The following is a 24,860-nucleotide window of genomic DNA, read 5'->3' as shown; positions in this document are numbered from 1 at the left end:
ATTACACGACTCTACAGCTATACAAAAACAATGAATTCAAAGGTTAAGCAGCGTGACTTTCACAGTTTCTCTGCCTTGTTACATCACAGCTTTTTTCACAAAAAATTCTCTTCAAACATTGCATCACTCTAATTTCCTCAAGTTCTTTGTGTCATCAAGTTCACAGGAATGCAGTGTAGTGCAATTGCCATCATTCTCACCAACTCTAATAAGCTCACATATTCATTTAGAGAGTAAGAACAGAAGAAAGCGAGAGCATCAGAAAGAAAGATTTAAGTGGAGTCTCAACAGAGCTCAGACACATTAATCATTGTTCAATTCCAGACAGTGCAGTTCAGGTACCACCACTTCTTAATGACCTGAAGCATGAGTGTGAGTTTGAGTGGGTGTGTTTTCGTGACAGAGAGTGGAGCGAGTCGACTAGAAAATACCGATGAAAGAAAAGAAAAGCGGAAACCTTCACTTTAATGAGTCTGGCCATGTCAACACACCATGTCATGGCTAAATGCTGCGCTAGCATCATGTTATAACACACTGCCATCTGCTGGAAGACAGAGGTTCTGTCAGCTTTTGTCATCAGTATAACTACATTTTACAGTGGTTTTGATTCTTGGTTAGTTTGGTCAAGAACAAATAAGAAGATGATATGTTTACTTCTGCTTCCCTTAGCGAATGCAATGTTCAATCTGGTCAGTGATGGCATCTTATCAGTCGGAATCTCATTAGGATTAAGCAATATGTAGAAGTTTGATCTGTACTACAGATTTGTGCCTTATCATTGTTGTATTTTTGACATAAATTCCTGTTTTGGGTTTGTTTAATTGGGATTCTGATGGTGGTGTAATGGTGGTGCAGTGGGTCGCACAATCGCCTCACTGCAAGAAGGTTGCTGGTTTGAGTCTCGGCTGGGCCAAGTGGCATTTTCTGTGAGGAGATTGCATGTTCTCCCTGTGTTCGCGTAGGTTTCCTCTGGGTGCTCTGGTTTCTCCCACAAGTCCAAACACATGCGATATAGGTAAATTGGGTAAGCTAAATTTCCATAGTGAATGAGGGTTTATGGCTGTTTCCCAGTGATGAGTTGCTGCTGAAAGGGCATCCGCTGCGTAAAACCTATGCTGGATAAGTAGGCGGTACATGGGCGACCCAAGAATAATATAGGGGCTAAGCTGAAAATAAAATAAAGGAATGTACTGATGGCAGCATATTTACTTATTCAATTTAACCACATTCAATTTACAAACAGCTGCTACAAGACTCAGAAAATATGCACTACAAATCACGTATGTAAACATCATGTACACTTAAAGTCAGAACTATTAACCCTGTTTATTTTTCCCCAAATTTAACAGAGAGAAGATTTTTTTACACATTTCTAAACATAATAGTCTTAATAACTCATTTCTAATAACTGATTTATTTTATCTTTGCCCTGATGACAATAAATATTATTTTACTATATATTTTTCAAGACACTTCTATTCAGCTTAAAGTGATATTTAAAGGCTTAACTAGGTTAATTTGATTAACTAGGCAGATTAGGGTAATTAGGCAAGTTATTGTATAACAATGGTTTGTTCTTTACACTATCGAAAAAAAATCTAGCTTAAAGAGGCTAATAATAACATAAACATATTATTTAGTAGTACTTACGAATCTTGTACTCCTGGACGTGGCTGAGATAGCTGTAAATAGGTGAATAGCCAAAAAGCACCACCATAATGGGCTCTCCATTTTTATTATCCACTATATGAGCAGTATGTCCCTCAACGGCGAACTGTTGAGCCTGAAGGCCAGGACTGGGTGTCCTGAGGGACCAAGTTCGACTATGTGTATCAAACAGCCACAGCTCATCTGTTACATTCCCAAAACCTGCCTCCAGCTTCCCACCAAACATGTAGATGACATCCTGCAAAATGAAGAGAAATTAACACACTGTAAGTCCTTGTGCAAGCGTATGAAGCATTGCATCACCTCAGGCAGAGCAAATGTTGGACACCAATTTTCAAGCATCACAGGAGCACACATTCCCCAGCATAAACAGCCAATCAATACAATGCATCTATATAGAAATCAGTGGAGAAATGATTCAGGCCTAGTGACACTGCTTCACCTCTTTCACTAATAAAAATATGACTCCAGCTGGAGCATACAAGAAAACAAATTTTTACTATTATCTTCTTGAGATGGATATGAGCTGATACTGAATCAAAGAGAAAAGCAAGTAAAGTAAATCCTACAAAAATTGTAAGTGCTGTGTTATTCATTGGTGAATAATTAAATTGCTTAATAAAATGTTTGAGGGCGATATGTGCATGATTTCTGAAAGATCATGTGACAATGAAGACCTGGCAGCTGGAAATTATGAAAACTTTTTTTCTGAACAAACATCAAGATTCAGTTGAAACAACAATTTGGAATCTTCAGTTAACCAAACTGGCATGTCTACAGGCTGTTAGAAGAAACTGGAGTGCCTGGAGTAATCCCATGCTGACAGAAATTTACAGCATGAGCATTGGTGGTTCAGTGGTAGAATTCTCGCCTGCCACGCGGGAGGCCCGGGTTCGATTCCCGGCCAATGCAACAAGAATTTTTAATATCTCACATCAACCAACAGAGATTTGAATAAACAAAATTGTATATAAGAGTAAAAAATGTGCCCCTATTAGGCATAGAACGATAATCATTTTCAAGGTATACCGCAGTTTGGAAAAATCAAGGTTTTAAAGTCATTAAAACCTTCTGTTATGCAGCTCCTAAGGTATATAAGAATTTTATTTTGTTGTTTTGTTGTTTTTAAGGACAACAGTATCTCCAACAGAAAAGATCTCCTAAGATGTTTTTAAAACTAATGAAGACAGCAGAAAACATCTTTTTACCACTAAATCCATTAATCTGAGATGTTTTGAAATGTATGTTTTAAAACTGGAAGAAACTTTTTACTGATGTCAAACATTTGAATAGTAGAGTATATTATTATATTGCATTGCCCTAATAAAAGACTTATATATGTATTTTTCCAGCATGACTTATGTTTGATGTTATCATTTAACGTAAATGCAAACATGGAAAAAGAACACAAATTCACGCAGGAAAGAAAAAGAAAGCACTATATACAAATATCAGAACAATAATATAATATAAAATTTTTCAAAATGCAAACATGGCTAATTAAGCCTCTGTGGCCAAACAAACGCTCTTTTTAATTTTTTTTATAACTGCTAATAAGCAAACATAAAACAACAACAAAAACATTTAATAACCCCTTTTAATAGATATAAAAGTATAAAAGAACAGAATGCAGGGAAAGAGAAAATAAGGAGAGAAAAAAGGAAACGAGATGATTAAAAAAAGAAACTGAGACAGCACAGGTAATGAAAGCAAGAAGTCTTAGAGTAGAGAAAATGTAGAAGTGTAAACAAGTGAAAATATGGGTTGAGAAAAACATGCAGGTAGAATTCTCGCCTGCCATGCGGGAGGCCTGGGTTCGAATCCCTGCCAATGCAAATTAGCTTTTTAACATCTCACTTTAAGCCCACAAAACTGAGAGAATTTTATTTATTTTTTTATTCTGACTGATGTTAGCCAATACTGACAGTGGGTATTACACTGACCTATAAAATGAAATTCCTCAAAGAAAAATACATAATTGCCGCTTGTGCCTAAAATTGTTTATTTTTTCATTTTATATGTTTAAAAAAGACATTTAATAATTCCTTTTTAAGGATTTGGTAGTTGTAAGATGTATGAATATAAAATAAAAATAAAACATTTAGAGTATAAAAATTATTTGCTACTGTAAATGTAAAATGTGTGTTGAAAATGTTATAATTATGATTTAGATTTAAAGAAATAAAGACACCATAATTATCAGACATAGCATTATAATATAACATTTATAAAACTGAAGAATGAAGTGCAGAAACACAAATGAGTGCCAGAAGTGTTTTAGTGGCCGAAAGTATATTGCATCAGTAGTGGTTTAGCACTACCATTGAGAACGAATTAGATCAGTTTAGGACTATTTAGCTAAACGCGGAAAGGGTTCAATACTGAGTAATGCAACATTGCTTTTTAACATCTGACATCAAGTGCACTAGTCTGAGAGACTACTTTCAAAAACATAATAAATGGCACTGAAAGCAAACATGTAGGTATAAATTATAAATCCACTCTAAAGATGGTTCTTTGAAGGTTATTTGCAGACATAAATAATTCTATTTTTTGTCCAAAATAACTATTTTATGCTTATTCTTCATGTCCCATCAATTTGTTGTTAAAATATGTAACAGACAAAGCAGTTTCAGCTCATTGCTGGTTTACTGGAGTACCAAAAAAGAACCAAAGAACCAATTTGGTAGTTTAGAACCATGTTTCCTAACGGTGTACTAACCCAAAAAAAAACAGTATGTACAGTGGACTTAACAACCGCCAATTTATTAACTATTTAGTGAAAAAAAAGGTATGTAAACATAATGTCAGAAAAAGAAACTTTTTTAAAAATTATTTTTAGGTAGAAAATGTTTACTTGAAATTACACAGAAATGGCTACAGCCATAAAGTAAAACAAGCATTCATTTTAACATCAAATACACAAAATAAAAAAAAAGTTAAACTGGTGTTGTATTAAAAAAATAATAATAAAAAGGGGCATATATATATATATATATATATATATATATATATATATATATATATATATATATATATATATATATATATATACACACACACACACACACACACACACATACATATACATTTACATATACATATATATATATATATATATATATATATATATATATATATATATATATATATATATATATATATATATATATATATATATATATATACACCTTTTTAAGCATACACAAAAATGCCAAATTAAGACCACAGTAATGCACAAATTTGAAAGAGCGCCACAAGAGTGTTAGTGGCCAAAAGTATATTGCATCCGTAGTGGTTTAGCACTACCATTGAGAATGAATGGAGCAGTTTGGGGTCTTTTTTCCTAAAATCAATCTCACAGGATTCAATGCAGGTGGCTTAATTAATAATTAATTAATAATTAATTAATAATAAATATTATTCTAAATTCTACTTGATTTTTTTATTGTATTGATTAATATGAAATACGTGGAAACATATATTATTAAATATTTAGGCATACGTTGTCACAAAAAAAGAACTTTTAAAAGTTAATTTTTAGGTTGAAAATAATGAGTGCTGTATAAAGAGCACTGTGTTCAGTTGTCACTGTTTATGCTTTCTCCTATTAGTTTGTACTACAGAATGTCTATTGTTCCTTGCTAGATTCTACTTGTTAAGCAAGTAGGCTGTCGTTAAATTGAATACAACCATTATAAGCCAAGCTTATATTTTAATATCACAATGTTAGGATTTGGCTAAAATAAAGAAAAAATTTAGTTGCATTGGCCGGGAATCGAACCCGGGCCTCCCGCGTGGCAGGCGAGAATTCTACCACTGAACCACCAATGCTCATGCTTTGTACGGCAGGTGTGTTTGTGGTGGAGTTTGTTCTAGGCAACCCCCTTCATCGTTGCAAGTTATGTTTTTTTTCCCCTCACTCATATTTTCCTTCGTTTACACTTCTATATTTTCTCTACTCTAAGACTTCTTGAATGCACTATCTTAGCTGTGCGGACTCATTTGCTGACACAAAACACAACGACATTTCATCCAGTGAGCATTGGTGGTTCAGTGGTAGAATTCTCGCCTGCCACGCGGGAGGCCCGGGTTCGATTCCCGGCCAATGCAACACAATTTTTTTTCTTTTTCAAGCATTAAAACATTATTGTTAAATATCAATTGAGAAATGGCTCTCATTGACTACTTTTGTGACAAAAAAGAAAAGGAACTACTTTACAAATATTTTTGAAACAAAGCCAAACCATAATTCAACATTTCATCAAGTACTAACGGCTACTAAACACAAACTGTTAATCAATCACAAATGGAAAACTTAACCTCTAAGCTAAAATATTAAATCAACTGTATATAGTTACACTCAAAGTTTATATAGAGTAAAAAATAATAATAAATAATATAACACTTTAAATAGCAGTAGATTCAAAACCGGTCCAGCTTTTATAATGGTCACAATTTATATTATGATGCCCTTGTTACAGTATAACTCTACATTTAAGTACTTTTTTTTCATTCAAAGTAATAATAATAATAATAATAATCAATTAATGTACGTACTTTCTGGTTAGGATGAAGTTTAGTTGCATGTAATTATGCATATTTTTTACTGTTTGTTATTACTTTAGTACTGTAAATACAAGCAAAATGAGACCAGAACATTGTATTTTTAAATTCCAAACACTGGTAGGCACTATTGCAACACAACACAAACATTCAATGATGAAATATATAAAACTCAGCATAAGAAGCTAAACCTGTAGCATTATGGACAATTGACCAGGGAGGCATCTTCTCAATTGTAAATCCCTTATTTAGCATATCAGCCACAAGACAGTCTGTCGAAACACTCACAGCATTGATATACAAATAGACCATGCTTACTTTGTGAAGAGCAAGAGAATGTCCATAGCGCTGTAGGGGTCCACCATTGATTGGCACTACATCCCATGTGCTGCTCTCTAGATTATAACTACAAAACCACAGAAAAAATAAGCAGTGGAAGATAACATCTGCATATTACCAAAAAACTGCTTATGATATCACCAGCGTGTAACCTACTTCATAACCATCTGAAAGGAGCTGTAATTGAAGGTAAAGCCTCCAATAACCCACATCAGCTTCCCATGAACCACTGCTTTATGGGAAGCCCGACCAAGTGACTGGCCATCAGGCTTCACATTAGGCAGGAACCAGTAGGACTCAGCCGAAGGAACCTTTAAAGAGCAGTCGGGACCTGAGATGGAAAAGAAATGTCAGATGAGAGACTAAACTTTAGAGAAGTATGTTCACAGGACCTGCATGAAAGTGATACACTCACTAATAAGTCAAAGTGGCCCTGTTTACATAATACACATGATTTTGGTTTATTAGATCACAAAAAAAAAGAAAACACATTTCCACACACTTAATCTGTCTCTTTTGTCCAATAAACATTTTTAAAAATTAAAATATGTAGTAAACACAATGTTAACATTTTGATTAAAAAAAAAAAAACATTGTCATAAACACATTAAATTAGGCCTGCACGACGTTGGAAAAATCTGATATTGCGATAGTTTGTTTCTCTGCGATATATATTGTGATATGAATACAATTTCACCAGATAGCTTGAATAGATCTATTTGAAAAGAACTCGATTAGGGTGACTTTTGTAAGGACGTGAATTATGTATACAAAATAATAAACAAATTGCAAGCAAATATTATAACAGAGCAACAAAAAAGTTAAATAAACTTTATAGTTTTTCCATAAAGTCAAACAGTATTCAGGTACAGAATTTGAATGATGACATGTAAAATAACACTGTAGTCTTCATTATAATATTTCAGTAATATGTTGTGTCCAAATGCTTTAAACTCTCTTGAAATGTGTTTAAAACATATGGAAATAATAAAAATTCACTATTATGTTTATACTTTGCAATGACTCCACAAATATCATGTATTCTTAACTGTTGTGCTATAATAGCAACTCAACATTGCATATCCTGCGATGTGACTATTGCAGTAACACACATTGCAATATCAATACTGAAACAATATATTGCGCAGCCCTACTATAAATAACTGCAAAAAAAGCAGTGTTTGAATACATATAAAACAATCAAATACTGCCACCTACTGGCAGGCAAAATATCTCAGAAAAAAAAACGTGAGGTTGGGCTATAGGAGTCAATTTAAACTTTAAACTAATACAATCTCATTATTTTAATTACTATTAGTTGAGTATATTATTCATAATTAGCATGGCTATATTTTGTAGCATGTGTGTCCAACCTTCCCTGTTCCTGGAGATCTACCTTCCTGCAGATTTCCGTTGCAACCCTTATCAAACACAACTCCCTGTAATTATCAAGTGCTGTTCAGGTCCTAATTAATGGGTTCGGGTGTGTTTAATCAGAGTTGGAGCTGAACGTTACAGGAAGGTAGATCTCCAGGATTAGGGTTGAGCACCCCTTTTTTAAAGCATACATCAGGGGAGTCCAAACTCGATCCTGGAGAGATGGTGTCCTGGAGAGTTTAGCTCCAACCCTAATCAAACACACCCAAACAAGTTATAGAAGCTGTTACTAGATATACTAGATACAACATCTTGTTGAACATGCGTCATATAATGAACCAACAATATCATTAAACACCAGCAGATGGCACTATTGCCATGAAATAGGAGCCTCATTTGCTGCATCTGAAAGCTGAATAATGATGCCTCCACAGACAGCATTTGAAGGTTGTAAGTGTGTCATACATAGCAGTTTTTAAGTGTGTCATTTCCAACTTTCTACTCAAAAAAGCTTTTTACATTTCAAATGTTTAACCCTGGGTCATTCAAAATAGGTGTCACTGTTTCCAATGGCAGAGCTCAACAATACGGACTGCCTGATGGCCCTGGGCCAGCGTGCAAGACGCTCAGACAGGATCATTACCAGCCCGACAGGACCAATGCTGCCCCGTCACTAAAGTTTAGTTTGCCTGCTACTATTTGTCAATTGCTTTAAATACAGAATTGAGAAACAGTTTTTGCTTTTAAGCCTTTAAATGCTACCTTCTCTGTAATGTTGTAAACACCATATTGCCATTCGGTTCCTCTTATGTGATTGGATGGTGTGAGCACATCCCACCCACCCTATATATACCACTACTATATATATACAGTATATATATATATATATATATATATATATATATATATATATATATATATATATATATATATATATATATACATATACACACAGGGCTTTACATTAACTTTTTTGATCACCAGTCGCAGTGGCTAGTAGTTTTCCAACGTTACTAGCCACTCTGCATTTTCACTAGCCACAATTTTGTTGTTAGGATAATATTTTTTTATATGTATAAATATGACTTCGACATGCTAAAATTACTTGATTTAGATTTTTTGTTATGTCCACATGCCTTCCCATTCATTTCACGTTTTGTGTGCCGTGTATGAGCAAATGGGTGATGGTTTCATTCACATGACTTTTCAGAACTCAAAATTAAGGATTTACCTAATTTATCTCTGACCACACCAAACAAAAATGATTTCTAAGTCACAAATTTTAAATGTGTCAAACAAGCTAAATATAGCTGTATACTATACTTTTTATTTAACAAAACATTTCTTTCAAAAAACCAAAGAAAAGCAATTGACTTTTAAAAATACTGTGTGATAATGGATTAAGGCCAACTAATAATCTGCTCAAAGCGAAAGCAACCGGTGCTGTTTACAAAAAGACATATTTGGAGCTCTTGAAATCAGCAAGACTGTGTGCATTAGCATTACTTTTTTGTCTGACTATTTGAAAGAGATCCGATCACAGTTGCGTTCCAGGCACGTGTGCTTCAAGGAAGGAAACAGTTGCGCGCACGCGCTATAAACAGTCGCGCCCATCACATCAGCTGTTAGCGCGAGTGATCATCTCATTCTGTATTCATCAGCTTTCTTCTGCTCACGCGAATGCAATTTTTTTTGTTAGTCGAGCTGTTTCTCCATTCTAAGATCACATTTGCACGCATATTGGGTCATTCTTATAGTCGAACCCTGCTTTTAAGAAAACCACAATTTCAAAATTATTTTCAACCAGCCAAAGTGGCTAGTGGGAGTGACCGTCTAACCCGCCAAAGCTGAAATCTGCCTGCATTTGGCGGGTGTTAATGTATATATTTATATATATATATATATATATTTATATATATATATATATATATATATATATATATATATATATATATATATATATATATATATATATATAACTGCCATCTCACCTTGCCAACTGTCATTGCAGACACAGAGCTTTTCTCCAGTGAGGTCGCAGTATCCGCGATCAGGACTGCCACAGTCATCCCAGCAGTAGCGAATATCACAGGCCTCACCTTTCCAGTACCGCTCACACTCACAGTAAACACTGCTGGAGATTGAGTTACCCGTGGTGCACCTTCCATGACCCGAGCAGTTATTAGGACAAGAGTTGATCCTAAAAAAACACAGCAGTACAAAGTAATCAGAAAAAAATTATGAAAGAGAATAAATTGCACAGGAAAAAAAAAAATACTGAACACATGAAGAAAGGCAGTGAAAGCCCAGACAGCAGCTAGAAGGCAACCTTTTGTAGTTAGAAAGCAACCTTCTGGTTTTTGTCATTGTAAATAAATATTAGCTGCTTCAGCCCAACATCTACATTTCCAGGAAGATTAAGATGAATCCAGGGTGGACATTTCAGCTAGACAATGATGTAATGATGACACATTGCAGTGCATCAGTACTTTCTCCTTGTGTAAATCCATTGTTATTACATATAACTCATTTTTCAGATTTTTGTTTTCTTCTATTTTTACATTTGTATCGTTTGGGTTTTTACCAAAATCTGGATGAACTGCATGTCAACAGCTCCTTTAGAAATAATATTCCCAGGAAAAAAAACATGACATGTTCAATACTTATTTCCCGCACTGTATGTATTTACACATATACACATGTACAATCCTCACAAATAATACCATATACCATCTAGCAGTACTCACGAATAAAAGATGTTGAATCCTGTGAGATTGTAGGCAGCGTCACTGAAAAAGTGCAACAATGCGTACCCAGATGTGGTCACAACTTCTGGGATGGTTTCATTTCCTTTCGTTTCTGGGACAACCAGGCCACTAGACATGCAAGAAAACAACACACAGGCCCTTTTTACATACGGTGGTAAGATACAGTTTTGTCAGTCTGTTGTTTATATGTGAAATCCCTTAATACACTTGTAAATGTGACTGAAATATTATGTGCTTGTACAATTTTGTACGGTGGCTGAGAGAGCTTAACGCTAGGGATGAGCAAATTTCCCGGTTAATCGACATGTGACAACACCAGTAATACCAGAATCACCATGGGGGTGGGGGGTTCCTGTTTTCCTCTTTTTTCTGCTTTTAAATAGCGTATAAATGTGTGCGTATAATACTTTCGCTTTCAGTTTTGCAGGAATTGCCAATTGATACAGTTCAATAACGTGGTGCGCAGTATGACTATTGACCAACACCTCCCAGTAAGTTTACAAACTGCATACACTACAGCTCTGGTGTGTTATGTTTTAAATGCCAGCAAGACATGCTACACTTAGTTTTTATTGTAAAATAAACATTATATCCCAGTACACAGTAAAATAATATTTATTAAATGGCTTGCCTATTGGCGGCATATAACCGTTAAGCTTAAATAGGCCAAACATATTTTTATTAAAATTCAAAACACATTAATACAAACTAGCCACTCTTTGAATTTATTCGTTTCCGTACATGTTTTATCAAACAAAAAATGCAATGAATTGTTTATTTTGGTTTACATTTCATTAGAATTAATATAATCATTAGGCGACACAACTTCAACATAACATTGGCTCTGATTGCGTTTTTACAGATATTCTACAGATAGACTTATTGACTTAAAGACATTTATGCTTGTTAATTTCAGTGCTGTATTTTGACAGATTTCGCAAAAGCTTCAGCTATTCTACCTGTCAGCTGGTACCAGCCTCATTTTTGCGACTTGATTTGTGTGGCGTCTGTATTAATGTCTGGATGATAGTGAGAGCGAGAGCAAGAGAGAGAGAGATCAGACCTCAGATTCAATGTGTGGCCGCACGTCAGAGTTACTTTACTGCAAATGTTTATTATATGTTCATCTAAATTAACTTTTCGATTAAAAGCTGAAATATTTTGAAGAGAGCGGCTTCAGTGATAAAATACGCACACACACATACAGGATACACTCTTGTTGGCCTATTAATCATTGATTTTTTAACATTAAACGCATAATAATCAAGTGCAAAAAAGAAGTGCTGAACTTCTGAAAAAATGATTACTCCAGTTGCCACAACAGTTGCTTTGTTTCTCTGCAGTTGGCTTATAAATCAATCTTGTTTTAATAAAAAATAAGTTTATTTATTATTAAACATTGTGAGATGATGGTCGCGTAATTTTTAAAATGAGAATATGCGTTGCATATTTATGGCTATTGATCTTATCTACCCGCGACCCACCCATAGTTAAACATCAAGTAGGTGCGTTGAAGGTCCGTGTATAAACTGCATTTCCTCCAGATGCTACCACCTTTGTCAGGCAAAGTTTGCAGATTGCCTCATTAACGTTTTCAGGTTCTCTTTTTGCATTTGGTTTGAACCCAAAATATTGCCAAACAGGCGCTTTTGCACTGCATTTTGACACTAAATGGTCCACCATTTTATTTCTGAAGTTTCTGTAAATTTGACTCTTCTCCTTCTCCTCGCATGATAAATGAAATATGACGTATTGTAGCTATGTTCAGATTTTAATTATAGTGCATACTCTCGTCTTAAGTAAATGTTTTCGAATTTTAATTTCCATTTAATTCAAATAAATATTTAATAATAATTAAAAAAAACAACTACCTAAAAAAACAAATGTGTGGACGGTTTCACCGGTGTTGGGTCTTAAAACCGGTAACACCGTCAACAATGATCTTCATCAATTTGACAGCACACGTGTTGCAAATTGGTCACAACACAAACAACTGAAGAAACACGCTGCAAATTGGTCACGACGCTTGCAAATATCCACGTAGCACAACGGAAATGTTTCAAGGGGACCCAAAAACATGACAGACCCTGCTGAGATAGTCTGCTCGATTGCTGGATGCACATATGCCAAACAAACCGCGCTAAAGTTAACAGTTAGCTAGGAAACATGTCAGGTTCTGAAACAAAAATCTAGGTGTGAAAGCACCCTAAATCCTGGTTTATACTTCTGAGTCAAGTGACCGGCGTAACCCACGGCGCATGCAACGACGTAGCTGTGCATTTATACTTCTGTGCGCAGTCTTTATTGGTCTGCATTAACACTTTCGAAACGCTAGTTGGCAGTGAGGTGTTTATGTTCCTCTGTGTCGAGTTTCTTCGCTGCTGTTTTGTTTTTTCTGAATGCTTCCTGAATGTACAAGTGGCTCAAACTCGCTCATGTTAAGGCAGGAACCACCGGACATGCAACATCTTTAACTATGCGGTAAAAACGAAACAAAACTTAGTTACATTTTTGAGAGGTGCATGTCAGCGATGCAGACGGCAACGGAGTAGGTATATGCGTCGACGCGTAGGCTGCGCCGTAGCATACGCGTGCGTTTGACACAGGACACATCAGCTTCTAGGGATCACCACCTGAATGAGGTTGTCTCAGCTCGATCAAAACAAACTCTGGAGCGGATCGATTGTAGTGAGAAAGTAATACGATCCGAGCCCGGCTATATCACAGTATATGGATATAGCCATATGATTATTGATATGTAATAGGCATACGCTATGCGTTGCATGTCAAATACGAAAGTGAAAGCATGCTGAACTATTAACGAGAGTTGTTTATCCGTTAGGAAAATTGACTGAACAGCAGTCTGGGTTTATTTGTTATTTCTCTCTCTTATTAAGCCTATAATGCATAATTCTAGCCAACAGCTATGTATGAAAAAGTCTTACTTCTGATTTATATCTGGTGACGATGTGTGTGGTTGTCACCATTTAAAATTAAAGCACAGCTTTTCGCTTATGTCTTATTACTCATCATCATAAATGAAATAAGGACACATGACAGCTGAGCGGGACTCTGCAAGATAAACTGTGACACTCTTACCAGAGTGAGGAGAGTTTACTCGCACGTGACTTAAGCTAACATTATTTTGGTCCGTTTAGAAAATTTGCCGTGTAAAAGCAACCCACACCAAGAACAAAGTGCAACATTGTAACAATTTTAATCTTTGTTTTGGAACAAAACAATAAATATACAGGTGTGAAAAAACCCAAAGTATATAAAAATAAAGAGAGAAGTAAGCACTTAACAGTTAATATTCACCGCATGCAAAGCTAGCCGCCATCTTAATGTCGGTTAACGTGTTTTAAAAACGCTTGTCTGTCTCTTTACAAGACGTTTTCAAAAAGTACAGATTAGCCTTTAGTACCCACATAACCTTACCTCTGTTTAGAGATTGTTGGACACAAGTGTTTTAGGTGTAAATTACGATCAATGACTGTGAGGTAGAAGCGCCGTTGAAACTGATGCGTTGAACGTGAAAGGACGACGGCAGGTGTTTTTCAGCCACCGGTAAACTTCCGGTGAAAGGTTAACATTGATATATTGTGTATATATAATAACCTTTTATAAGGTTCACTTTACAGCATAATGTTGTACTGTAATTATATTATAATCAGTTAAATATACTTTTTTTTAAATAGACATGTATTTAGTTGTTCAGGAGAAAAAAACAAGATGAAAGAGCAATCACTGTCAGAAGAAACAGACAAGTGCAGAAATTGAATTGAAAATACTGTGTTAAAATAAATAAATTTCCATATTTTAAAAACATGACGCTCAACAATGGGATTTAATTCTGGGCTTCTTGCCCACTCTGATACTTACTTTATATCATATTTCAATCCGGCAGTGAAGTTCACTGATGTTTCAAGAAATGCAGACCTTAAACACAGTGATTTTTTAAAGGAAGTTTACTGGAAGTGCTTGAGCTGAGTTACTGAAAATGAAAAGGTTCATACAGTATAGCCTATTATAAAGGTAACCAATGTTATAAATTAAAATAGATTTGCTAAACTATGTGCTAAATCTAAGACTTTCCAAAATCATGGGTTTATTTGTTTTTCCAAAACTTTTCCATGCCTGAAAAATTCTGTCAAAATACCATGACTTTCCAGATCTTTTATGACAATGCTACACCACCACTGCCCTGGGGCGTGTCAAATTTAGGGCTAAGCACACCTGTTTTAATCAGGTGGAAGACAGCATGTTTACAAGTTTATCACATAAAAATCACATAGAAATGATCTTATTCATAAACACACAGACATACATCGTTCGAGATGTTGGTGTGATCTGAAAGGGTGAATGAATACATTCTCATTGTAGCCTTCATGTAAGTGATTTCAGCATAGCAATATAGTTTCTTCAAAATATAGTCATAGTTGATTTTTGGAGTTAATCAAAGTGATATTGTTCAGTATACTTTTACAGCTTGGGTTGTAAATTTATGGTTACCCTGAATGTCATTTGATTTTACGATTAAATAACTTAAACTAAAGTCCCCTATAAGCATCTCAAATAGCTGCATGTCCTGTGAACATCCCCAATAGCCCAACATCATGGTATCCGGGGGACATTTGCAGAGGCCATTTAGAGGACATCCTGCAGACTTTAGGACAGTAATCTTGAAATATTTAATTTCATGTATCTGTCTGCAATAGCCTGTCCCACTGAATTTAAGAATTTGTCCAAATATTATCTGTGTATGCTATGTCAGTCAGAGGTTTTATTTAGTTTTGTTTCTTTAAATAAGTTTGTATAATGCAATATGGATTATTATTATTATTTTTTAAAATAAGTAGTCCATTCAAGTTTTGTAGAATTTTATTATAGAATGTCAGTCATACTCATTTGCTGTAAACAACCACGGTATGGCACACCTATGTCCCTTGAATGTCTCTGGTATGTCCAGCCACTTTCACATAAACCTTCATACTGCATCCTCCAGACTTCCCACCAATGTCTGTCATATGTGCTCGGGACATCCCTCTAGTGTGGGTGGTAAACTCAACATATGACCCAGGGGAACAAATATGTCTACAAAGACCATTTAGGGGACGTCCCGGGGACATATTTTGTTCGCTGGGTGGTGCTCTTGATTCTGAACTATTAAAGTGCACTAGACTTGTGAATTCAACTTGTTCAATGTCCATTTTTTTTTAAATGCCATAAAAATCCCTAAAGGAACAAAGGTCCAGATATAGGACCAGGTACAATTTATTAAATGGAAATGTTTTTGATTTACATAGCCTCTGCAAATGTAAATCTGATTTACATAGCCTCAGCGATCGCTGCAAATTGCACTTTAATGTTTGGCTTGTCAACTTCATGGTTTGAAAACCTTATATACATGCGAGACATGTGGATGATCCTGTCCCATACAGCTGCCATTGCACGACTCAAAGATACTTTGTAGTGTGCAAGTTAACACAATTGCCTCTAGGAGTCGCCAATGGAAATAAAACAAACACACAAGAAATGCACGCACGCCAGGCATGAAGTTGGCGTGGACCAACAAACATTTTCACGTTCATTTCATTATTAGTAAATCCCAACGTGAGAGTGAAACCTGGCGTACGCAAAGTTTTTGTGCGTACGCAGTGGTACATGAGGCCCCAGGTCTAAACTATAATGTTTCTCCCTCATCTTCTTGTGATCCAAATCAACCAGAAAATACAATTCTGTGTAAACAAGGCTTAAATATAAATAAGGAAAGACTGACTTTGGTTCAAGTTTTAGGACAGCAAACAGCACCAAGAGCAGGACAAAACTTTCCTGTATCAACCTGACTGTCTGATATTCTTCTAATAAACAAGAGGATAAGCTCAAATTCAGGGCTTCAACACAACAAAGTAGACAACCAGCTGGGACTTTCAGACACACCACAGGACACACAGAATCAATGAACCAGACACCACACATATACACAAGTACACAGCAGGTGTGTCCACACAAGGTCCATCTCATTAAAAAGACATCAGAGTCAACACTTCAGAAGAGGAAAAGGAAAAAAATAAGAAATAGTACAAGGGTTGAGAATTCTGCTGTTTGAAAGAGGCTTGAAAATAATGAATGTTTCCAATCTATTGTTTATATGAGAATGTGATTATTATTTGATATATTTCTTATACAAACAATAATAATCAATTTTGTAATAAATAAGAAGCAATGTTGGGTGTAATTAGTTACAAATAGTCCAAATTAGTTCAAATTACTTTTCTGCTAAAGTAAAGTAAGGCATTACTGCTTATTTTTAGATAATTTAATTACAGGTACTAACTAGCCTTAAATATTGTTCATAAATTCAACACTGACAACATCTTTCATCAGCTGAATCACAGCTGGGGTTGCCACAGTGGATGAACCGCCAACTACTCTGCCAATTGTTTTTGATTAGTTGATTTAATTAGACATGATGTGTTCCTGACTTTTTTGTTACACTGAAAAAAAAAGCCTCACTGGAACAACGTAAATAAATTATTTCAATTTCGAAAACCTAAAGGAATGAAGTTTTTCCAACCTATTTATTAATGAAATCCATAATAAATTAAGTGGAAACTAAATAAATTATATAGTTGTAACAAGTTGAAGTAATTTGTTTAAGTTTTTACCTTTTGCAGTGTGCACTTTTTATCATGTTTACTAATGCATAAGTGACTTTTGTTTATGGTAATATGAACTTTGTAGGAAAAAAAACAATGATTTTATTCCTGATATGAAATCATTAAAGACATTATTGGCATTTGTGTCAGGGCGTGTGTATTGCAATAGCATTGATTCCAGGTCCACTCACCTGAACACAGCTACCAATGGTGCGTAAATCGAGTCTCCATCAAACACATACATATGATCCCAGCTGCACTCAGTGGCAAAATGATTAAACCTCAACCTGAGCACAGCGTTTGGGCTGAAATAAAACAGAAAACACATTCATCTGATTCTTAAAAAAGTCTACATGCAATTTTATATTCACAATATCCTCTGATGGAACAAATAAATCATACACTCAAACACTTGTGATAAATAATAAATACAAAATGTACAAAAAAGACTTTAGACTTGATGATACTCACTATCCTTCAATAAGCCAGGTGCATTTAGTCTTGTATTTGTAGTTAACCGGTCCATCAGTGAGTGATCCTGATGACTCTGTCAACCTGAGGAATAAAAAGAGCTCAAAGTGATCTTGATGAAGCAAGAGAGCAAGAAGCAAGAGAGAATGTGGTACAGTACAACATATGTGAATTCACTTGTTACTGTCTTCATGGGACTTAATGCTTGCTTTTATAAAACAGACACCCCAAAATACTTTTATTATGGGTACAATCCTTGCATTAATATGATGCTTTTTAATAATACAATGCTACTACTAGCAAATTAGTTCCTGACAGTAAAAGTAAACAGCAATAGAATATTCATAAGTTCTGATCATAAAACAGAGACTGTACTCATGCCGTTCAGTTTTTACATTTAAACAAAACATTTGAGAGCGTCACGGTGGCACAGTGAGTAGCACAATCGCCTCACAGCAAGCCTTGGCTGGGTCCGTTGGCATTTCTGTGTGGAGTTTGCATGTTCTCCCCATGTTCGTGTGGACAAAGCCGAAAAGAAAATGAAGGAATGAATGAAACCATTTGAATTTTTACCACATACATATGTATCTGCTCATATTTCAACAGTATTCTTGTAGTTTAAACCAGACTATTTCATGGCATATTGCAGGCATCTACACTCAAAAAAAGATTTGTATTATTAAAAATAAGCAGAATCAACACAATTCTTAAATTCTTAATTGTTTTATGTCCAATCTGTTTCAATTTGTAAGAACAATTAGGTTAAAAATCAGTTTGTGTTACGACAACATGAATGAATTGTGGAATCCAGTAACTTAGTGAGTGAACATACATTTTTTCATTCATTTCCTTTTCCTTCGGCGTAGTTCCTTCACTTATCAGAGGTCGCCACAGTGAAATGAACCGCCAACTTATTCAGTATGTTTTACGCAGTGGATGCCCTTCTAGCCACAATCCAGCACTGGGAAACACCCATACATTCTCGCATTTACACGCATACACTCGAACATGGGCTCGAACCAGTGACCTTCTTGCTGTGTGGTGACAGTGCTAACCACTGAGCCACTGCACTGCCGTCAAAAAAAAAAAAAAAAAATATATATATATATATATATATATATATATATATATATATATATATATATATATATATATATATATATTTATTTATTTATCTATTTAATCAGTGCTTCCTAACTTCATTTCACTTATTTTAAACATACTCCTAATTCAGATTATGACTGCACAATATATAATTTTAGCATCGATATTGCAATGTGATTATTCGCAATAGTCACATCATGACAATGTTAAGTCTGAGTTATAATTTTGCATTTTGCATATGTTTTTTTGAGGCCTGTGACTGTGTTGGGGTTTTAAAAGTCTTTAGGCATAAGAAATTGTTCCAACTGTAACTTAGACAAATAAATAACAATTAATTCTATTGAATTGTTTATAAAACAATTCTACACAGTAATTATTTGATTTTTCAATCACTGTATACCAGAATACAGTTCGACTTTTCTGAAACTAATAAAATGTGGTTTATTTAATTTGTATCTTTTTCTTTATTGAATGTATCCGATTATAGATTGTTTCTTATCTTTTATTCATATGCACTCCCTAACAAAATCATTCCAATCAATCTAGAGTGATAAATTCTTTCCAAATAGTTATTCAACAAATGTAGTGAAATTGTATTCCTATCACAATATATATAGCAAAATAAAATAAAAAAATCACAATGTTAAGATTTTTCCAATATTGTGCAGCCCTAATTCAGATCATCACCCCACAACCAATAATTTAAATAATACCTTCTGCATTTCAGAAACATTTCACACATGGACACACTCACACATGCATATCAACACATTTCCTGCATGAGAAGTGTGTCTGTGAAATGGAACTGATCAATTTGTCAGTAATTTGTTAAATTAATATTTTGAAGAGAAGAGTTTGAAGAATAGGGCCGAGGCAGTGGCGCAGTAGGTAGTGCTCACAGCAAGAAGGTCGCTGGGTCGCTCGGCTCAGTTGGCGTTTCTGTATGGAGTTTGCATGTTCTCCCTGCCTTTGCGTGGGTTTCCTCCGGGTGCTCCGGTTTTCCCCACAGTCCAAAGACACGCGGTACAGGTGAACTGGTTAGGCTAAATTGTCCGTAGTGTATGAGTGTGTGTGTGGATGTTTCCCAGAGATGGGCATCCGCTGCGTAAAAGCTTGCTGGATAAGTTGCCGGTTCATTCCGCTGTGGCGACCCCGGATTAATAAAGGGACTAAGCCGACAAGAAAATGAATGAATAAATGAATGAATGAACGAATGAGTTTGAAGAATAATTTACAAAATCTTTGGAAGTGGCTCTACCAATCAAAATCAAGGACTATAACTGTAATAATTTATAATAGACTGTCATGTCTTAAGCAAACCACATCAAAAGTACTCAAATAAATTATTAAAAATAAAATTTAATTCCAAACATGAACCTTTAACCATTTTGTTGGTTATATATTTAAATCAGTTTTAATATAAATTATTTGAAAATTAAACAACATTTTTGTGATCTTCAAGTAAAATCCTTTATTAAGCACTTCTTCCATAGCAAAAAGACAAGAGCTTGTGAGCTTTAAAGGAATAACTGAGTTGAATTCATAAATCATTGAAGTTTGCAAGATTATAAACTGACAAGACATTGGCAATGATTAAAAATGGCTGACATTTGACATCTTAACTTCACAGTCTGTCAGTAAAATCCACATGTGCCAACAGACTGCCCATGTGACACTGGCACAACCACCTGCTCTTGATTCATCCTCTTTCCCTTTCCCCCCGTTTCCCACCCCTCCTTCTCCAGCACAGGCCATAATCCCAACGGATTGAAGCAAAATATACTCATTTGTCTGGGAGTGGAGGACAGCCAAGATCAAAATGTTACTGCACAGTAGAGAGCAGTACTGCACGTCACTCAAGAGATCAGCTTATCTATGAAAAACCATGTTTATCACAGAAACAAAGCAAGGGGTGAAGACAGATCTCCAGCAGCAGCAGCTATGAATTACAGCATAAAGTAAAGAACAACTGGCACAACAAATCACTAAGTCTTAAGCAAAGTGATGTGTTGTTTTCTTCACAGAAGAAATTCTGACCACAGAATTAAACACAAACATTATGGACTTTTGGTTAAGCATTTTACAGCAGTGAATCACCTCCTTTGACCATTGTTATTGAGATAGGGTGACTATTTATAACCACAGTCAAAGATTATTTTCCAAAATTGGGCTCTACTTTATGAAAAGGCTACACTTTCAGTCTTATTAAAAACAAATATGTAAGCATTTAAAATGAAAGATAACTAGTCGTGTTAATTGACTAGAAAATCCTGTTAAATCATGTCAAATTAAGGGTAACTAGTAAGGGTGTCACGATTTCGATTTTAAATCGAAATCGATCAAAATGTAGGCTCGATTTCGATTATAGAATCAAAAAATAGAAACGTCGATGCTGCCATGCCCCCATGTCACGTCAGCTTGGCTTGCCAAGCGGGAAAAAACACGCTTGTTGAAGTGCTTGTTGAACTGTGCAGACGCAGGAGACCCATCGACAGAGCTTAAACCTTCAGGGCTCGACAATAAGGACTGCCCGATAGCCCGGAGCCAGCGTGCGAGACGCTCGGGTCAGTGTAGTGCTGCCTTGTTGCCTGACAGATCGAGCCAGAGCTGCGTGCTGCGACTGTCTGTCAATTGTGTGCAAATACAATCTTACTGTGCTATCACACATAGACGTTTGTTTCGGAATATGTCTCGTTTCCCCCGTTAGCGCGGTTTGTTTGGCATAAATCCAGCAGTTGCGCTCGCATCCGCGCCAAATCAATCAGTCCGAGATCGCCTGAATGAGACGCGGTCTCTGCCCTACTGAGCGGATCGATTGTAGTGAGAAAACAAAACAATGCAACGAACTAACCACCCAGGCTATATCACAGTGTATTATGATCGTGTAATAGCCATATATACGGCTATATGAAGAGAGAATGATGAGCAAGATGTAAAGCATGCTAAAATATTACCAAGAGCTGTTTATCCAGCCTGATCTCGGTTTATCCGTCAGGAAAATTGACTGAAATTACTTTCTGTTAATTTTTTCATATTTTAATGGTATGATATGTTGTATTAGGCCTGTTGTTTTGTTAATTTCCGCACTGACAGCTCGAAAGAAAGATTTACGTTGATCTGATGCAGTCTCGGTTCATCTGCTATGTCTCTCTATAATTTAAGCCTATAATGCAGAATTATAGTCAACGTTTCTTTAATAGATTGATTAATTCAATAGATCGATTTTTATAAAACCTGACAATTGAAATGAGGCTCTGTATGAGAAAGTCTGACCTCTGCTTTATATTCGGTGACTATGTCTGTGGGTTGTTAAAATTAAAGTGCACAGTTTTGCTTCTAAAATATTCGATCCACAACTGGTCAAAAATTTGGGGTCAGTATGATTGTTAAATATGTTAAACTAAGTTTCTTCTGCTCACCAAGGCTGCAATTATTTCATCATAAATACAAATTATGAAATGTTGCACTATAAAATAATTGTTCAAAAGTAGTTTATCATTAAATTTATTCATTTATTCAAGTGATTTTAAAGATGAAATTTCAGCTTCATTACTCCAGTCACATGATCCTTCAGAAATCCCTAATATTAATCATTATTATATTTATTAATGGTAATAGTAATAAAAGCAATAATGTCTGGAGTAATAATTTTATTTGAAACTACATACAATAACAAAACAGTTATTTAAAATTTTGATAAATATTTAACAATTTAAAATTTTTTTACATTTAATAAATGTAGCCTTGATGAACTGAATAAGTTTTCTTAAAAACATTTTTGAAAATTACTGTAAATATATATACAGTGGAAGTCAGATTTATTAGCCCCCCTTTGTTGTTTTTTTTCTTTTTAAAATATTTCCTAAATGATGTTTAACAGAGCAAGGAAATGTTGATAGTATGTCTGATAATATTTTTTCCTCTGAACAAAGTCTTATTTGTTTTATTTTGGCTAGAATAAAAGCAGTTCTTAATTTTTTATGAACCATTTTAAGGTCAAATTTATTAGCCTCTTAAGCTAATTGTTTTTCAGACTGTTTCCAGAACAAACCATCGTTATACAATAACTTGCCTTATTACCCTAGCCTGTCTGGTTAACCTAATTAACCTAGTTAAGACTGCTTTAATCTTTTACTTTCACACTAGTACTTAGTCATTTTAGCAAACACCTCAGATACTGTTGGCTGGTTCCTGTTGGTTGGTTCCTGTTGGTTCACCTTTTTTTACTGACGCCATAATAACGACACAGATCACTGCCTATTCACAAGAAAAAGTGATTGACAGGTGGTAATTATGTGTGGATCTTGCCTTTATTCATTTACTGTATGATTTGTTTATGGGTAAAACAAAGACCATACAGGTCAGATAGTTTAAACGGTAGGCTACAAATAATTAATTTGTTATTAATTAATTAATTATTCATAATCAAAAATCAAATCGAATCGTGACTTAAGAATCGAAAATGTAATCGAATCGATGATTTGGAGAATCGTGACACCCCTAGTAACTAGTAGGATTATTCTACTTTACTTAATTACTTTATTATTCAAACTTTACTTAATACCCATCCACTCAGACACTGATGTAAACTGGTCCACATTATAAATTAAAAACCTATTTTTAAATAACTTTTTTTACATAATTATGTTGATGTGAATGCCGGCGATGTGGCAGTTGGAGATCACTGGAGAACTACACACACATCACAGTAACGAACTACAGCTACCATCATGCACCTCACACACACACACCAGTTCCTATTTCCCACTGATTACACTCAAACAGCTGGTAACTCATCACAGACTGATTAGCTGGACTGTATATTCACCCCTCACACACACACTGTGCAGAGTTTTTGTTTTTCACGAACATTACAAGCGTTTCTATTGACTAGTCTTCCCGTGTTTTGACCTTTTTGTTTCTGTACCATTGTTAGTTTCTTTAACGCTTAGCCAAGCCGCCTAGGATTTTCCTTATGCTCCTGTTTGCTCCTGTTCCTGACCATTGCCTGCATGACTTTGCACGTGGATCCTCACATCCATTGTCCAGCCTCTTGTTTAACAGTAAGTTTAACAGTAAGTTTCCTTACTGTATATGGTCTACAACTAGTCATTTTATGGAAAAGTATAGATTTTTTTTTTTCTTTTTACATTAATTAATTTGTCATACCAAAAAGTGTTTTAGATTTCACTTTTATTATTATAGTTTCACAATCATCATTATGGTTTAGTATTCCTCTTTAATGTGGAGCAATATTACAAATTTATTTTTAAGCTCTGAACCACAAACCATTTTGTCTGTGCATAAATCTGACCTCTCTGAATAGAGAACAAAGCTCATAAACAAATTTACAGTCATTACTGAAACACTGGAAACCCTTTATACATGGGGCAAATGCACAGCAACATAAAAAGACAAACTCTGGCTGACGTTGGGAAAACTAACTGGAAGGGATCAGACTTCTTTTGATAAGAATCTCAAGGTTAGAATGAATCTCCACACAACAGCTAACATTAAAGACTGTAAATGCTTTGAACTGCACAGGAATGAACGAAGTAAGCCACAAGCCCACGCATATCAGAAAACAGGGCTTTACCCTCAATTCTTTTCCCTCAAGTTAACCCACAAACATTTGCAAACCATTTAAATACATAGTGCACCCCAAACACAAAACCACATCTGGCAAAAGAAGGCAAAAATCAACTCAAGTTATTTCACCACAAAGCCAGCAATGTAAATAAGTCAACTGTATGATGTGTTGGAGTGAATATTGAATCTTTAAGCACTGTACTATATCACTAAACAAGAGGTAAGTAGAATGTAATGCCTCACACTGCAAGTAAATGTTTACTACACTATAGTGTAACCACTTTCATATCATCAATCATATAAAGTTTATATAAATATT

General features: G+C 35.1%; 1 protein-coding gene and 3 non-coding genes across 8 annotated transcripts in view; 2 read left to right on the top strand and 2 right to left on the bottom strand.

Annotated features, from left to right (window-relative positions):
• The window catches only part of atrnl1a (attractin like 1a), a 465,931-nt gene that overhangs the window by 378,933 nt on the left and 62,138 nt on the right, over window positions 1–24,860 (bottom strand). For all 5 annotated transcript variants that reach the window (XR_015505851.1, XR_015505852.1, XR_015505853.1 and 2 more), the window contains exons 2-8: window positions 17,849–17,932; window positions 17,569–17,682; window positions 10,698–10,826; window positions 9,942–10,150; window positions 6,730–6,904; window positions 6,553–6,640; window positions 1,651–1,906 (exon numbers count right to left, since the gene is read on the bottom strand). Coding sequence is in view for 2 of the 5 variants with exons in the window: in XM_087279119.1 (XP_087135245.1) it covers window positions 1,651–1,906; window positions 6,553–6,640; window positions 6,730–6,904; window positions 9,942–10,150; window positions 10,698–10,826; window positions 17,569–17,682; window positions 17,849–17,932 (1,055 nt within the window). In the remaining 3 variants the exon portion in view is untranslated. The remainder of the gene's footprint in view (window positions 1–1,650; window positions 1,907–6,552; window positions 6,641–6,729; window positions 6,905–9,941; window positions 10,151–10,697; window positions 10,827–17,568; window positions 17,683–17,848; window positions 17,933–24,860) is intronic.
• On the top strand, window positions 2,510–2,580 carry trnag-gcc (transfer RNA glycine (anticodon GCC)). Its single transcript has one exon. It is a non-coding gene; the product is annotated as a tRNA-Gly (tRNA).
• Window positions 5,432–5,502, bottom strand: trnag-gcc (transfer RNA glycine (anticodon GCC)). Its single transcript has one exon. It is a non-coding gene; the product is annotated as a tRNA-Gly (tRNA).
• trnag-gcc (transfer RNA glycine (anticodon GCC)) lies at window positions 5,711–5,781 on the top strand. The gene has a single exon. It is a non-coding gene; the product is annotated as a tRNA-Gly (tRNA).

Source organism: Danio rerio, chromosome 13, assembly GCF_052040795.2.
Source record: "Danio rerio strain M-AB ecotype USA chromosome 13, GRCz13ab, whole genome shotgun sequence".
NCBI lineage: Eukaryota > Metazoa > Chordata > Actinopteri > Cypriniformes > Danionidae > Danio > Danio rerio.
This window is presented reverse-complemented; position numbering and strand designations above follow the sequence as displayed.